The sequence below is a fragment of the Taudactylus pleione genome, unplaced genomic scaffold (genome assembly GCF_031769625.1).
Source record: "Taudactylus pleione unplaced genomic scaffold, aTauple2 ptg000086l, whole genome shotgun sequence".
Lineage (NCBI taxonomy): Eukaryota > Metazoa > Chordata > Amphibia > Anura > Myobatrachidae > Taudactylus > Taudactylus pleione.
The window spans coordinates 14,153,376-14,169,976 of record NW_028284488.1 but is presented as its reverse complement, the minus strand read 5'-3'; the positions used below and the strand labels follow the sequence as shown (position 1 = coordinate 14,169,976).

At 43.9% G+C, this 16,601-nt stretch overlaps 1 protein-coding gene across 1 annotated transcript in view; it reads left to right on the top strand.

Annotated features, from left to right (window-relative positions):
- SFMBT2 (Scm like with four mbt domains 2) overlaps positions 1–16,601 on the top strand; it is a 175,882-nt gene that overhangs the window by 140,486 nt on the left and 18,795 nt on the right. The window contains exon 16 of the mRNA XM_088468906.1: positions 9,968–10,077. Coding sequence (XP_088325032.1) covers positions 9,968–10,077 — 110 coding nt within the window. The remainder of the gene's footprint in view (positions 1–9,967; positions 10,078–16,601) is intronic.

Below are 16,601 nucleotides of genomic sequence, written 5' to 3'. Positions count from 1 at the left end.
GCAATGATTAGTTCTAATTCACCTACTATGCTTGGAAGACTTCTTCTCACAAGCAGGGCCCTCCTCCCTCATGTGCTTCTCCTTCCCTTACTCATACTAAACTCCCCACAAGGACGATTTGAACCCAGCCCGACATCTTCAGCGACGGGACCCAGCAACTCTGAATCAGGCCCAGAATACACTAAAAAAATCTCTGCTTTGTCAGATGGGGTTGGTGGTTTATGGATTTGTGTATAGCTCTTTGACATAACATTTTTTATATATTCAATTGCTACTTAAACCACACCCACAAAAATTTCTCCTGTGAGATTATTGTTACGCTAAAGTATCCAGCCCAGTTTGCGGATGGAAAAGCTCAGGCACATGCTCGTATTTGCCCCCCAGACTGAAAGTTGCCAGCAGCCCTTTGCTCCTGCTGTCCTTCAGGTGTAGTACATGGCACACGTAACATTTTAGAAAACAGCACTTTTGAGGTCAGCAAGTGCTTTTGATACAACAGTAGTCTTGGCTCTCACATAATCCTCAAATCCTTGTTTACAACAAGATCATTAGGCAGCCAGGCATACTCTTTTATTTTGCTGATATAACTACAAGAAAACCTCATACTTTTATACATTGCAGCAGAAAAATCAATAACAATATTTCTAATATTGTTCTTCTCATTAACTGAGTATTGATTAAAAAGTGAGTGAGCATCTTTTCGTCCCATGCATGACTATTTAATTTACTCCCTGACTGTATCACAAAACCCATTTGTGTTTTCCATTTGGACAGTACAAAGTCACTAAATTAAACTATTATGTAGATGTCCTTATGCTTTTCTGCTTACATACTTAATGTTTGCTTTACTAATAGTAAAGAGAGGTTTAAAAATGGATCATTTACGGTATATTTAAAAAAAAAAAAATCTGTAATTTTTTTTTACTTTAAATGAAATGTACTGATTATAGCTTTGCTTGTAAGCCACATGTTTTTTTTGTTTTTTTTTAATGGTCACATTGAAATCTCTAGCTTGGGAAGTACATTGCCAGAAATAAGTACTATATTTTTTGGGGGGCATGGTGTATTCCAAGTAGTCTTGTGAAGTCGCTTGTAACCTTCTGACTAAGGCCCAGATACTTCATTCTTGTTCAGTATGATGAAAGGAGAATTTTGTAGTGTTCTCCAAATAATGTGTCTCTTATATTTATAATAAAGCTCAGACTGTTCTTTTTTTATGTGTTTAAACGGTACACATTTCAATAAACAGGCTGTCAAATCACATAATTTCCTGTAAAATTGAAATGTATTTGAATTCCCCATATACAACACAGCAGGGCCGTAACTAGGGTGGTAAATCCGGTGCCACCGCACAGACGCCCTGATTCAGAGACGGACGCTTTGAAAGAGCGCTCTCTCTGAATCTGGGAGTATTTTTTTTTTGTGCGGCCTTCTGGCCACTCGCATAGCTGTGGGTGACCACCCACAGCTATTGCGAGCGGCCAGGATGATGGTTGCGGGTTCGAGACCATCGTGACCATCGTGCTTGCGACGAGACCCTTGTGGTAGGGTCTCGTGGTAGGGTTCTCTCACTGACATCACTGGTGTCATCACTGGTGATGTCAGTGGGGCCGCCCACAAACGGCAGGCGTTCACTTGGGAACGCCTCCGTTTGTGAAGCCACCCCCCCGCCACGCCAACAAAACGGGGCGAGCTATCGATCGACATCGACAGCCGCCCCTTTTTGTCTCCCTCTCCGGGGCTTGCGCACGTGCAGTGCGGCTGCTGCCCGTGCGCAGAGCACACCATCGACCTGCTCGCGAGTGCTCAAACGCTTGCAAGCGGGTCTCAATCAGGCCTAGAGTGCAGTATGCCCTGTGGCGGAACAGACCACCTCCACTATCTCTCTATGCCAGGTGCCCGCTTCAATGTATGTCACTCACTAGCGGTGCGCCCGGCTGGTTCTATTCAGTCCAGAACTCTGCCTCCCAAGTTGCTTTGTTTGGGGGCATCACCAGGGCATGTGTGCAGCTCAGCACCAGCCCTGACAGATAGGTCCTTGGGCCAATGGCAGCTTGAGGTAGTGGTTCAGCAGCCAATGGCGGCAGCCGGCAGTGTGGGAGTGGGAAGGCAGCGGCTGACCATGACAGAGGCATGGAGGAGCATGACAGAAGAGAACATCACTGGCGATCCCTCAATAGCTCTGGTAACCGGCGCTCGTCACCAATGCGCAGCGATTCTTGGGGGGTCCACTACGTATGAGGTAGGTTAGGCAACAGTGAGGAGAGCGGTGGACATCCTGGAGACACCTTTCCCAGCCAGGCACAGTTCAGACCAGCGAGGAGCTGTTACTGGGTGCAGTAGTGTGGCAGCAGCTTCATGATTCTGCAGTTAGTGTGATTACCGCTGTCAGTGAGTCTATCTGGTGAAAGATAGGATTGGCAGGCAGGTCTGGTGAGTGCTTCATGCCTTGACTGTCCTTAATTGCAATCTGACAATAAGTGGTGCCCCCTCATGGCCCCCCTGTGCCAGGTACTATGGGTTAAGGGCTGTCACTCCCACTATCTGCTACTCCCAGCCAGCTACCAATAACTGCCACCCTCCTTTTATCCCCTGCCACCCTCACTATCTGCCACCCCCAGCCAGTCACCCCACTATCTACACCCCTTGCCAGATACCAATATGATCAGCCACCATCCATCTGCCACCCCTAGCCATCCCCTATTATCTGCCACCCACCTTCTATGTCATGTCACACCACTATCTGCCTGCCCCAGCCAGTTCCACCACTATCTGCCACCAGCTGCCAGTCACCCCACTATCTGTCACCCATATGATTTACAACCCTCCCTCTGCCACCCCAAGCTAGCTCCCATTATATGCCAACCTCCTTCTATACCCTGTTAATCTCCACTATCTGCTACCCTGCTTATAATTATTAATTTATTTATTAACAGTTTCTTATATAGCGCAGCATATTCCGTTGCGCTTTACAATTGGAAACATTAATAGAACTAAACTGTGTAATAACAGACAGATATATAGGTAGGAAGGCCCTGCTCGCAAACTTACAATCTTACACTCCATCTGCCAGCCCCTCTCTGCCCACCGCAGCCAGGGCTCACCTCTCAACACCCCAGAGTAGGCAGCTGTACAGCACAGAGCCCTGGGTGCAAAACATCCTTGCAGTATATGGGCAGAGGGAACCGCTTCAGGAGAGGAGTGATGGCGGATGCTGTGTGCCAAACTGGGCTCATGTGCCAGCTGCTGTCACCAGTGACCACCTGTAATTTGTAATATAAAGTGTTAGGGACTAGAAGTCCCAGCATACCCTGACTATCTGGGGTGGGGTGGGGGGCAGTAAATGTTCTTTCTTGCACAGGGCACCAAACTGTCTAGTTACGGCTATGCAACACAGTACTGCACATTTTGATTTAGATCATCATGACCACCTTCAGTCAGCAAAGACTGAAATTATATGACTGGAGTAAATAATTATACATTACTCATATATAAAACTTTCTAATGTTCTAAAGTAAACATTTTCATTTGTAAGGTGTGTTTGACTAGATTATGAGGTATTATTTGCAGTGACATGTGGTGAGGTAAATGGCTGGGGAGGCACTGGCCAGTATCAGAGCCAGATTTACAGCAATAGATAGTGCTGGAAATTTGGTGAGTTTTGATCAGGGATGTGCGTAAAAGGTAGACAGGGGAGGCAGTGACTCACCTGCCATACCCTTTTTACTCCAGAGTTTTGACTATAGAAATGATTAGAATAATATAAAGAAGATATTTATAATACTTTCTTTAAATTTTTCTTATAATTGTTATAGTAAAAAACTGTGGAGTATACCGAAGTATGACAGGAAAGCCTTTGCCTCACCTGACCGCACATCACTGCTTATTTGTTTTTCATGTTCTGCAGTTTTGAAGTGGGTGGAGAATGGAGATAGAATAACCTATAGCAGTCAGTGGGCCTTATTCAGTTTAGGATGAAATTGCAAAGCTACTTGCAAGCAGCTTTGCAATTCCATCCTTGCTAATATCGCACCTCCTGCTGCATTACTTATCCAAGCTGCGTTGTCCAACGCAGCATCGGATAATTTGAGATAACAGCGTCCGGCTAAGTGATCCATGGGGTCACCCAAGCCTGCTGCCACAGTTCAACAAAGAGGCCCAGAAATCTCCTTTAGGCGACGGAGATCCTGGCCTCTTCCCTCCCCCAACGGCGGCGACACGCCTCCATCTCTGGAAATGGAGGTCATCGCCGCTCCCTCCCCACCCCCAAATGGCAGCAGACTGTCAATCACTGATAGTCTGCTGCCGCTCTGCGTGGGTGCACGCACGACCCGTACTTCACATGTGCAGTGCGGGTCAGGCACCCGCGCAGATTCCCAACGATCGGGAATCTGCATTCAGCAGTGCACATACTGTAAGTGCACTGCTGAATAAGGCCCAGTGTTATATGATTGTGTTAGCGAGGACTGGGCAGGATGTGAAAGAGGCAGTGTCATCCTGTTAGGAGGAGAATAGAGGAAAGTGGTCAGCTACAGCATGAGAGATCAATAGTGGAAGAAAAAGGCACTCAGCTGCAGAGTAGTGATGTAAGGCTCTTCTGATATACTGTATGTGGATTGTGGTATAAAATGCACTTTCAAAGTTTTGGATGATAAACGCTCTTGCACTGTCTTTATCTTCGGCCGAAATGTGCTACTGCGCATACACTCCTTGTTCGCACGTCTTTCCTCCCTGGCATTCGTTGTGAATGGATGCACTTCTGAGACTCCCGCAGATATACCATCCCTGCAGAGCCGGTATACAATCGGGAAGCCGGCTGCCTTAATACCAGCAGCCGTCTTCCCGACGGTCATATCCCGGCGAGGGATGAAATGCCAGGCGTCTAGATGTAGACGCCTGACATTTCCCCGACACCGGGAGACCGGTGCCCGGCATCCCGATCGAAGGGATGCCGAGCGCCGCGAGCGGACAGCTGCGGGGGGGTAGGTTTAGGGCACCCGGGGGGGCTTAGGGTTAGTCACCCCCCCCCGGGAGGGTGGGGAGGGAGGGTTAGAGTTAGGCACCCCCGGGGGGGACTTAGGGTTAGGCAGCCTAAACCTAAGTCCCGGGGGACTTAGGTTTAGGCCGCGGGGAAGGAGGGGGTTAGGGTTAGGCACTTAGAGGGGGGATTAGGGTCAGGCACTTAGAGGGGGGATTAGGGTTAGGCACTTGGGGGGGAGGTTAGGGTTAGGCACCCCTAAGGAGGGTTGGGGGTTAGGTTAGGTTAGTTAGTACTTGCCTAGCCACGATCGGGATTTCCAGTGCTGTCAGGCTTCCGCTGCCGGGAACTCTGCTGATGTTGGTCAAGCGCTGCCGGGAATCGAACCGCCGGCCATGTGGGCGGCGGTATTTCATACCGATTCCGCAGAGCCTACAGAGTACAGCAAGTATACTAAATCACTTCTGCTACAGGGTCATAGTGCTACTATCTGCCAGTGTTTTTACCATTACAACGCTCAGCAATACCCTAATGCTCCATACTGCATTAGTACTACTATTTGTACACCTGTTATATCCCTGTGTCTTATGCTGCTTGTTGTTCTACCTGGTTTAATAAGATATCTGGATGAACGATCAACAATGAATAGGTCGACAGCAAATGGTCGACATACACTATGTCAACACGAATAAAAGGTTGCCTGAAAAAGGTCAAGAGTGCAAAAGGTCAATAGTGCAAAAAGTTGACAGGGTTAAAAGGTCAACAGATTCAAATGGTCTACACATTTTTGTTATATACAACATTTTTACGGTTTGGGCAGGGGCGCAATGGGGAAGGAGGGACTAAGGGGCGCCAGATTTGAGGATACGGCAAGAGTGGAACTACTGGCAGTGCAGGGGCATTGAAGTGGCCCGCAGCGTCATTGACAATAGTACTAATAATGAGTCAAACTGACTCATTACAGTACACTGCTGACCAGCCACGGGCCGCCCATAATGAAAAGGAAGGCGATCCAGCCGGAGGAGAGGAGGGGGGCATCTCCCCTTCCCTCCTCCTCTCTGATGCTGCTGTTGCCGGGGATCCAACATCACGGTCTCATGACCGGACCCGGCACTAAAACAGAAGAGAGGAGTTTCCATTCCTCCCTAGATCACGCTGACAGTTGGGCCTGGGCTTTGCCCCTGCTGTGTGGAGAAGAGGTCTGCCATGTCTTAGGGCGATGGGATGTGGGGTCTGGCCATGGTAATTAGGAACTGTGAGCATGCGGCTAGTGCTGGGCAGAGCCATCACCTGGTGCCAAGGTACTGTCAGTGGCGTATGTACCATCCAGGGGATGTGATACTGCCTTTCAATGCCAGCTAATGAGTGCTGCTGGCTGACTAGTGCTAGGAGGCAGGTGGGCAATTACCTGGGAAGGTGGGAGCGAATGACTTGTTCATTGCCTGGGATGGATTATGTGCGCTGTGGTCTGCTTATAAGGTCAGTATATTCTTTAAGCATTGGTTGAAGGCACAATATATAATCAGTGTCCCTCCTTGCTGCCAGGAAGATACAGGTTAGCTTGCATGTGAATATTATGGAAACTGGGAAAGCTTCATAAATAATATAGTTGCTATTCAGTACATTTGTTTATTCCTAAATATAAATCTGCTTTGGGAGGCTCCCAGCCCCTAAGCACAGGTCAGTCATCAATCTGATGAAGAAAAATTACTGTATTTACAGGGAGCTTTAGGACACACAGACTGCTGTAGATACATTAGGGGAGGGGGGACTACTACTGGGGCACTGCATAGGAGGACCAATACTGGGGGCACTGTATAAGGGGCACTGCATGGGGGGACCACTACTGGGGGCACTACTGAGGGCACTCTATAAGGGGACCACTACTGGGGGCACTGTAATAAGGGGCACTACTGAGGGCACTCTATAAGGGGCACTACTGGGGGCACTGTATATGGAGCACTACTGGGGGCACTGTATAAGGGGCACTACTGAGGGCACTGTATAAGGGGCACTACTGAGGGAACTGCATAGGGGGACCACTACTGGGGGGCACTGCATAAGGGGCACTGTATAAGAGGCGCTACTGGGGGCACTGCATAGGGGGAGCACTACTGGGGGCACTGCATAAGGGGCACTCCTGGGTGCAGGGGGGTCTTTAGTAAATCATGCTGGCTGTATTTATTTGCCTGCTGCATTCATGTTTTTAAGGGATAGAGGTGTGTGTGTGTGCGTGTGTCAGTCAGCGTGTGTGTAACCCGTCATATGCTGAATGGTATATTTTACTGTAGTGGTCCTAAATCATGTGCAAGCTGTTTCTATCTATCTATTTATTTATTTGTGTCTAGATGTTTATTCATTGGTTCGGTAACCAAGAATTTGGAAACTTCCCTTTCAAAATCCTGCATTTGCCACTGCGCTGGACCTAGAAAGGGGCACTCCTGCGTTCACCAAAGGCTACAAGAAAAGGGAGTATGTGTTTAAAAACACCCCCCTTTCATCACTCTTGGGGGCGTGCCCGTCACTTACGGACATGCCGGGCTGCCCGCAAGCTCTCCTGTCTCTATGAATAGATACTGGGTGCATGCACCCACCATCTATTCACCGGCGGTGATTGTTGCATTGCAATTTTTCCCACCCACGGGACACAGCGGCCCGCTGGTGGGGACGGCACCCGCCATGTTTTAACAGGGAGCTGCCAAAAGGGTAGGATGCATTCTGTCCTTTTGAAATCGGGCACGGCACGGTGCCCCGCTAAGACAGCCTAGGGAGAACACTATATATGCAGTATGGAGGCATAACTTGCGCATAAAAAAGGTGCACTGCCAACTCTAAATGTATTTGTTGCTATTACGAGCTTTATTTTATTTTGTCATTTGGCAAATTACTTTTATTCTACTGGCACATGGTTACTTTTAATTTAGATTTCACTTGTGGCGTCATGGCATCTGAGGTTGCTAGAATGTTTGTTTTTTGCACCTCTACACTTGAGAAATATGGGTTGTTGCATAGGTATGTTAGGTCGACAGTTATCATGTTGACATGATCAAAATGTTGACATGCTTAGAATGTCGATAGTGATCATGTAACATGCATCATGTCTACACGAATGACATGTCGACATGATAGACTGTAGGCAAACCATCCCTAGTGGCCTAGTGGTGTCTTACCTGCTCCTGGCAGCAGCAGCGTCTCCAGCATCAGGTTCCGGGTTCTGGTATTCACTTGAGGAGCAGTTTTGGCAGAGATGTCTAAGGGGAGGCATTTCGGTAAGTGCTTTTCCCCTATCCCTAACTCTAAAATCTACCCCTAACCCTTCCTCTATTGCCTAACTCTAGCCTACATTCCCCCCCACAGCCTAACCTTCACCTGCTCCAGTGCTTAACCCTAACCTCCTGCAGTGTCTGTCCAAAACTGTCGTAATTCTGAGAATGTCGAGATTTCACATGGCAACAATTCAGATGGCGACATTGTAAACATGTCGACATTCTGAGGATGTCGACATGGTGTCTGTTGACATATTGAACCATGACTGTATTCTAGTATTAACATTGTTGTGTTGACATTATGAATGTCAACATGGCAAGTGTCAACAATGTAAACAAATCCCATTACATAAATATAATTACTGTTTACTGAATATTTCTGGTTTGCAAGTCCTGTGAGTGCTGCCCACACTCTATATTGCATTTGATTTAAATTTGACCTACACTCAGGCTGTGCCTCCTGTTTGAGTGCACTGATTTACTCTGATGCTATAAATTTGATATCGGCAAGTATTACATTATATCTAATAACATTTATTTAAATAACAGGAACTCTCAAGTGAATGTAGCAGGGCTTGTTAATATAGACTGTGATTTCATACAAACCACTATTTTCATGCTCCACAGCACCGAGTGAAATATTGTATCGAAAAAGATTGCTTAATGAATTTATTATAACCTCAGAAAGATCATGTCAAGTGCAGAAACTGGACTCAATTTGCAGATCAGCATCTGTAACTCTCTAAGTCACTGATTTATTTCTGAATCACAAAACTCTATTGCTTATCATTTATGATCCTTAATATCTTCAACTTGAATGCTATAAAGCTAGTGGCCTTATTCTGTATAAGCTGTAAAGTACAGCAACTGTTTTCAACTACTACTTCCTATTCAGTACCCATAAAACAGCATTATTTTTCAGATTACTCAAGTTATTTATTAACTAATGTGTTATTGCACACTGCTAGTAAAACTAAAAATGTATAGGCTAACTACCTGGTGAAGGCTACAGTTTTAACATAATTCAATACAAAAATATACTTCTTAAGTATTATAAAAATTGTCTGTTGAATTGTACAGTGTAAATAGCTTTTTGCACTCATTTCATCCCGTCTTCGGGGTAAATTTACTAAAGTGGGAGATTTTAGAAGTGGACATGTTGCCCATAGCAACCAATCACATTCTACTTTACATTTAACTAGCACCTTCTAGAAGATAATAGACAGAATTTGATTGGTTGCTGTTGGCATCATCTCCACTTCTAAAAACTCTCACTTCAGTAAATGTACCCTTTCAGTTCAATTTCTTTCCTTAAGTTGTGCACCCAGTTTTCGAAATCACTTAATGAAACCTCCTCAGTTTATCCTACATCTATTGATTTTTTTTCTCAATCCTTCTCTTTTCGGGATACATACTCATACATATTATCCACCTTTATGCAGTTGACAGACAGTATGTTGACAGCATTATATCGACGGAACAATGCTGACACTGTTATAATGCTATTTAAAAGAAGGGCCCGCAACTCCAGTGCCTAATACTAAATCCAGCCCATGTTATGTGTTTAAGGGCTACAAAATACCATTGTAACAGCTGAAATGGTTAATAAGAATACTGTGGATGTAATGTAGCATTGTATAAATATTGTCACACACTTAACCACATGCTCTTTTACAATCTAAAGCATGTAATGGTGCAGCTACTTACTTGCTATATGTTGCAGGTCCTGAGTATGGTCATTAATGCAGCCTATAAACCTGGACGGGTATTACGGGAGTTACAGTTAGTGGAAGACACATCATGGAATTTTCAGGAAGAAACACTGAAAGCCAAGTAAGTCATTTGCTGATAATGCACACAGGAACTTAAATTGTACGCACTGTTAGCAAGTTCTCCAAAAACATTACATTTTTATTTATTTAACAATAATGAATTGGTGGCTAGTATACAGCAGATAATATGCTGTGTATTTCAGAGCTAATGTTACATGAAACATACCAGTAATGACAGGTTTCAGAGCACAGGCGTAAATCATTTTTTTAATCTTCCAATCCTCTCCTGACTAGCAGATATTCTAACATTTGGAGAAGCTGCAATTCTTTTTGCAGTTTGATGTCATATAGCAATTTTGGATCAACCCCAAATTAGTGTAACCTTTGGCTAGGTTACCAGTCTTGGACTGTACCAGCACTAGATTAATTACATAACAGTAATGGTCATTTACAAACCGTAGCGCAATGTCTTGTTATACAGAAGTTAAAGTAAGAACCAGTGTACCATGACAAGGTCAAAAACGTTTTGTTTAATATATACACATATAACAAAGCAAGCTTAACAGGCTTCTATATTTAATCACAATGATTAGCAATTGAAGAGGGGGCAACATAATTACTGCCCAATTGGCACCTCTGTGCCCAGCTTGTTGGGTGCCTGGAGAGGCACTGGAAGTGTCCATAGTTCATACCTTGTCCCCAGCTTCCTACTCCTGGACCAGTGGTGTAAGTTCATCCCAGACGCCCGGAGGCAAGTTATCATTTAGTGCCCCCCTATCTCCCATATATACAGCCCTACGTGGGGTGAATATATTGTGGGTGATGGAGGAGGTGCCCCTTCAGTGCTGGCGCCCGGCGGCAGGCGCGTCCATTGTCTCCCATAGTTCTGCCCCTGTCCTGGACTCCTTTTCTTTCAGGCTTGTGTTTTGGTTATAGCAGTCTACCATGGTAATCAACATTAGGAATAAAGAGCAAGGGGTCCTCTCAAACTCAGCTCCCACACCATATTTTGTGGTCACCCTCTTTTAGTAAAACAAAGTAATTCAATAAATTCTGAGACTGATGTATAGATACATATACATTGTTTAGATTATTTTTTGTGTGTTTTGTTTGAATATTTTTTGTACATAGCTTATGTTTTATATTTTAGATACTGTATATGTGACTGTATGAAAGTTCAGTTTAAGATATCAAAACGATATTAGTGTATCACATATGAATATATTAAGGCATTACATAGTAATATATATATATTTTTTTTCTTATTTGAATATACTTCATATGTATGCATGGGTTCACCTGTTATCTAATGGTAACTTACCTATTTAGTTGAAAGTCACTCAAATGGTAATAATGATTTGTGGATTTTATGCAGACTCTATATACATAATAAATTGGCATGCTTGAGTGTTTTATTGTGCAATGTATCTAATATCATACAGGTGTGTCGGTCATACATTAGGAAGTTATACACTTTTCATTAACCTCTTATCAAAAATCTATGCAACCCGGGCAGGGTTGGTGCAATCCCTGGCAGTGCCCTCGGCTAATCAGACTGGGAGTATAACACGTGACTGTGACATTATAGCCAAGCACCACACTCCCACCCTCCTGACTAAGATACAGTGCACTCCACTTTTACTACTTCTTACATTGGCTGGTGAGAGGTGTGGGTGGCATCCTTGGCATCTTAAACTGGTAACATTGTAATGTAACAACAGCAGTCAACAACTGCTGGCTACTTCTCCCTTATGACAGTGGTACATTGTGGGGGCATTAAAATTACTGGATGAGTAACATTATGTAATTTAATCAGTGTTTTTAGGCACCCCTAATTTTTGGCACCCTAGCAAACTATCTAGGCTCGCCTAATGGTAGCACTGTCCCTGCGCTGTGACACCAAATGGGAAGGTGCTAATTTTCAGTAGTGCAATACACATCACCCATAGCTCTACAATAAAGCTCTACAAAAGTATATTCTATGGGGCAAATTTACTAAGCTGAGAGTTTGGGAGAGTTTGCAAACTCTGAAGAGTTTGTGCATTTTTTCCCACTCTCAAATTTACTAATGTCAAACTCGGGAGAGAGATCTCCTTTGCTACGGGAAAATACTGGAGAGTTAGCAAACTCTCTTCAATTCTCCATCAGCAAAACTTGAGAACCTTTTCACTGGTGAAGATAGGATTCTGGAATTTACCAAGCAGAGTTTCGAAACTCTCATGAGATGGGCAAATGCCACAGCCCGGAGACCCTTTCACTGGGGCTCTGGGTCCAAAGCATTAGCAGCCCAAGCTGGTAAGGCCAAGCTGGGGATCTCAGGGGAGGGGTCCAAAAAAGGGGTCCCCCCTCTCCCTTAACCCAGGCTTGGTCTGAAGCCTGGGGCTCTTCCCCGCACCCCAGGAGTGTTGGGTATGGGGGTAATAAAGTGGGGAAATATAATTAAACTATTGTATTTTACAGTGGAACTACAGGTGCCAGCACGCTGCCCTTTGGCACTTGTGAAACTACAAATGCAAGCAGATGGGCGGCACCTGTACCCCCACTGTATAATAAATAGTTAAAGAAAGACAAAACACATACCGTGCAAAGTATAACTTTATTAAACACACCTACCCATTCACACATACTTACCTATACCAGATGTTTCTGACCCCTTCTCCAGTAGAATCCGTATTGACTGGCCCTGCAAAAAAGATTTCATACTCACACATATATTGGCGCTGGTCTCCGCAGTAATCCATGGCATATTGAAAAAAAACGATCTTACCGAACCACGCACCAGGTATCAGTATGGCTGGCGGGACTTGCAAAGCCTGTGCAGTCCCGTCAGCTGGCATTCGGGAGGTATTAGTATATGTGGCAACACACATACTGATACCCGGTATATACAGTATATATATACATATTGTGATAGAAGCACTGGAGAAGTTAGGGATGGCATGTATATGTGTCCCAGATTCCTGTAATATGTATTTTAGACCCCAGGAAAAGTCTGTTTTGGTAAAAGCCGGAGAATGGGTCCTGGGGGTGTGGATGTGAGAGAGAAGGGAGGACTCCATCCACAGGGCCGTTTCAGGTGTTAGGTTTTTCAGCCTGAGAGCAGGCTAATTAGGGATTACACCTGGAAGTGTCTCAATATAGCTGTGTAAGAGTTTAGATGCGGTGTCTCACACACCCTGGGGAGAACAGACATCGAGGTTTGTTCAGAGACACTGTGACCTTTTGAAAGTGCTGTGTTTGTGGTGAGGTAGTAGGGCTTGCCACTTGTAGAGAGGAAATTACCTGTCTAGTCAGTGCCCAGCCGGGCTAGGAGTTATTTTATGTTTGGTTTATTTGTCTATTGGTGTTGCATAATAAAAACTGTTGCCGACCAGCTTGCACGAAAACCCACGACTGGAGTGCTGTTTCCTGGCTGCTGTGTGTAAGGAGGTGTCCACCTACCCCAGGAGAGGGACCCCTACCCCGATCATATCAATATATATATATGCATTCATACATGCGCAAACGTATTCCTGTGATTTAATTACAATACTGTATATATATATATATATATATATATATATATATATAAAACAAGAAGTTTGTTTGTTAGCACAAATATCTTTCACACCTCTCAAGGTAAAGCTGCCAAATCTTACATAGTTATTTAGTATTTAGTATTAAAAAAGTAAGCTATTAGACCACATAGCGTCAACACGACAGCGCAATAAATCTTATATATAAAGTTCATTGGTCTGTTGGTTTGTTTGTCTGTCCGGTTATGCATTCAGACACCCCTGTACCGATAGGGATGAAACCAATGCGAGGTGGTCAAGTTGGATCCTGGCCAGGTTTTAGGGGGGTTAGGGTCCTGTTCAGACCTCCCTTTGGTGTACGCTGGGCAGAACTTTGACTCATGGAGCCTGTTCTGGGCTTTCCACTGGATGGATTTGGATGAAAACTTCACAGAAGGGTAGCAATTGGTCTGAGATGCCTAATGGAGTGGTTGGGGTCCCGGTCGGATCTCACAGTGCAGTGCGCCGGGCAGAAATTTGACCCAGGAAGCCTGTTCTGGGCCTTTTACTGGATGGATTTGCACAATATCACATAATAAAACTTAAAAACTTGTAGATTTAAACCCGGGCAACACCAGGTACTTTTTTGGGATAAGACGAGACGTGTTGGGACCTCGCTATCCTGGACCCTTATATTATGGACAGATAAGCTTTCATTCATTTTACTTCTTTTACGTTTTCTACCTGCATTTATTTGTGGATCTTTGTTAAATAAAATTGTGTTTTATATATATAAACTGTTTGGAGTGCTATATGAGTATGGGGAACTTGCTGTAGTTCCTAATCTCCAGAAAACACAGTTCATTTTATCTATGCAGTGTTAAAACGTTACACATGATGTTGTGCCTCATTTTTGAGAAAAAACAAACTCTCAATGCGCTACTAATAATACAGAATATTGAAATATAGTTGAAAAAGCAGCTCCTCCTGACAGATACCAGCCAGTAATGGATCTACATAAAAACATAACACAACAGAACAGAAAGGCACCTATAGTGTAGTAATTCAATAGCCAGTGATTGATGAAATTTGAGGTAAGCATTATACACTACCATTCAAAAGTTTGGGGACACCGAGACAATTTCGTGTTTTACATGAAAACTGACTTTTATTTATCAAATGTGTTGCAACATGAATAGAACATATAGTCAAGACATTGGCAAGGTTAGAAATAATGATTTTTATTTTAAATAATAATTTTGCCCTTCAAACTTTGCTTTCATCAAAGAATGCTCCTTTTGCAGCAATTACAGCATTGCAGACCTTTGGCATTCTAGCTGCTAATTTGTTGAGGTACTCTGAAGAAATTTCACCCCACGCTTCCTGAAGCACCTCCCACAAGTTGGATTGGCTTGATGGGCACTTCTTGCGTACCATATGGTCAAGCTGCTCCCACAACAGCTCAATGGGGTTGAGATCTGGTGACTGCACTGGCCACTCCATTACAGACAGAATAGCAGCTGCCTGCTTCTTCCCTAAATAGTTCTTGCATAATTTGGAGGTGTGCTTTGGGTCATGGTCCTGTTGGAGGAGGAAATTGGTTCCAATCAAGCGCTGTCCATAGGGTATGGCATGGCGTTGCAAAATGGATTAAAAATCCCTTTTACCTTGTACAAATCGCCCACTTTAACAGCACCAAAGCAGCCCCAGACCATCACATTACCTCCACCATGCTTGATAGATGGTGTCAGGCACTCTACTAGCATCTCTTCACTTGTTCTGCGTCTCACAAATGTTCTTATGTGTGATCCAAACACCTCAAACTTTGATTTGTCTGTCCATAACACTTTTTTCCAATCTTCCTCTGTCCAATGTCTGTGTACTTTTGCCCATATTAATCTTTTATTTTTATTGGCCAGTCTCAGATATGGCTTTTTCTTTGCCACTCTGTCTAGAAGGCCAGCATCCCAGAGTCGCCTCTTCACTGTAGACGTTGACACTGGCGTTTTGCGGGTACCATTTAATGAAGCTGCCAGTTGAGGACTTGTGAGGCGTCTATTTCTCAAATTAGAGACTCTAATTTACTTGTCTTATTGCACAGTTGTGTACCGGGGCCTCCCACTTCTCTTTCTACTCTGGTTAGAGCCTGTTTGTGCTGTTCTCTGAAGGGAGTAGTACACACCGTTGTAGGAAATGTTCAGTTTCTTGGCAATTTCTCACATGGAATAGCCTTCATTTCTAAGAACAAGAATAGACTGTCGAGTTTCACATGAAAGTTCTCTTTTTCTGGCCATTTGGAGAGTATAATCGAACCCACAAATGTGATGCTCCAGATACTCAACTAGCTCAAAGGAAGGACAGTTTTATAGCTTCTCTAACGAGAAAACCCATTTTCAGCTGTACTAACATAATTGCACAAGGGTTTTCAAATCATCCATTAGTCTTCTAACGCGCTTAGCAAACACAATGTACCATTAGAACACTGGAGTGATGGTTGCTGGAAATGGGCCTCTATACACCTATGTAGATATTCCTTTAAAAATCAGACGTTTGCAGCTAGTATAGTCATTTACCACATTAACAATGTATAGAGTGTATTTCTGATTAATTTAATGTTATCTTCAGTGAAAAAAACAGTGCTGTTCTTTAAAAAATAAGGAAATTTCTAAGTGACCCCAAACTTTTGAACAGTAGTGTATATATATAAAAGTCAAATTTGTGAAGCTTATTTAATAAAATTAAGATAATGGTGTGCTAAAGATTACAATTCACCAATACAGGACTTAGTTTATAAATAAAAACTTGACACAAAGCATAAAAGTAAAACAGAGTGGTTCACCCAGGTCCTTATCTTGAATGCCCAATAGATAACTGAAAATGTGGTGTAGAGTCTTCCTTGGTGACAAAAAAAGGATCATCCAATCCATATAATTTGGAAACATACTTCCTCAGGGAATATATAAGGAACCCTCTTGCAAATCATGTTTGCCCCCTGTAAACATACCCAAAGTCTGTCATGTAAGTACAAGTTAATATTGCTATTGACAGGATGATAAAGCAACAGTATCATCATTCATTTTGGCCATTCACA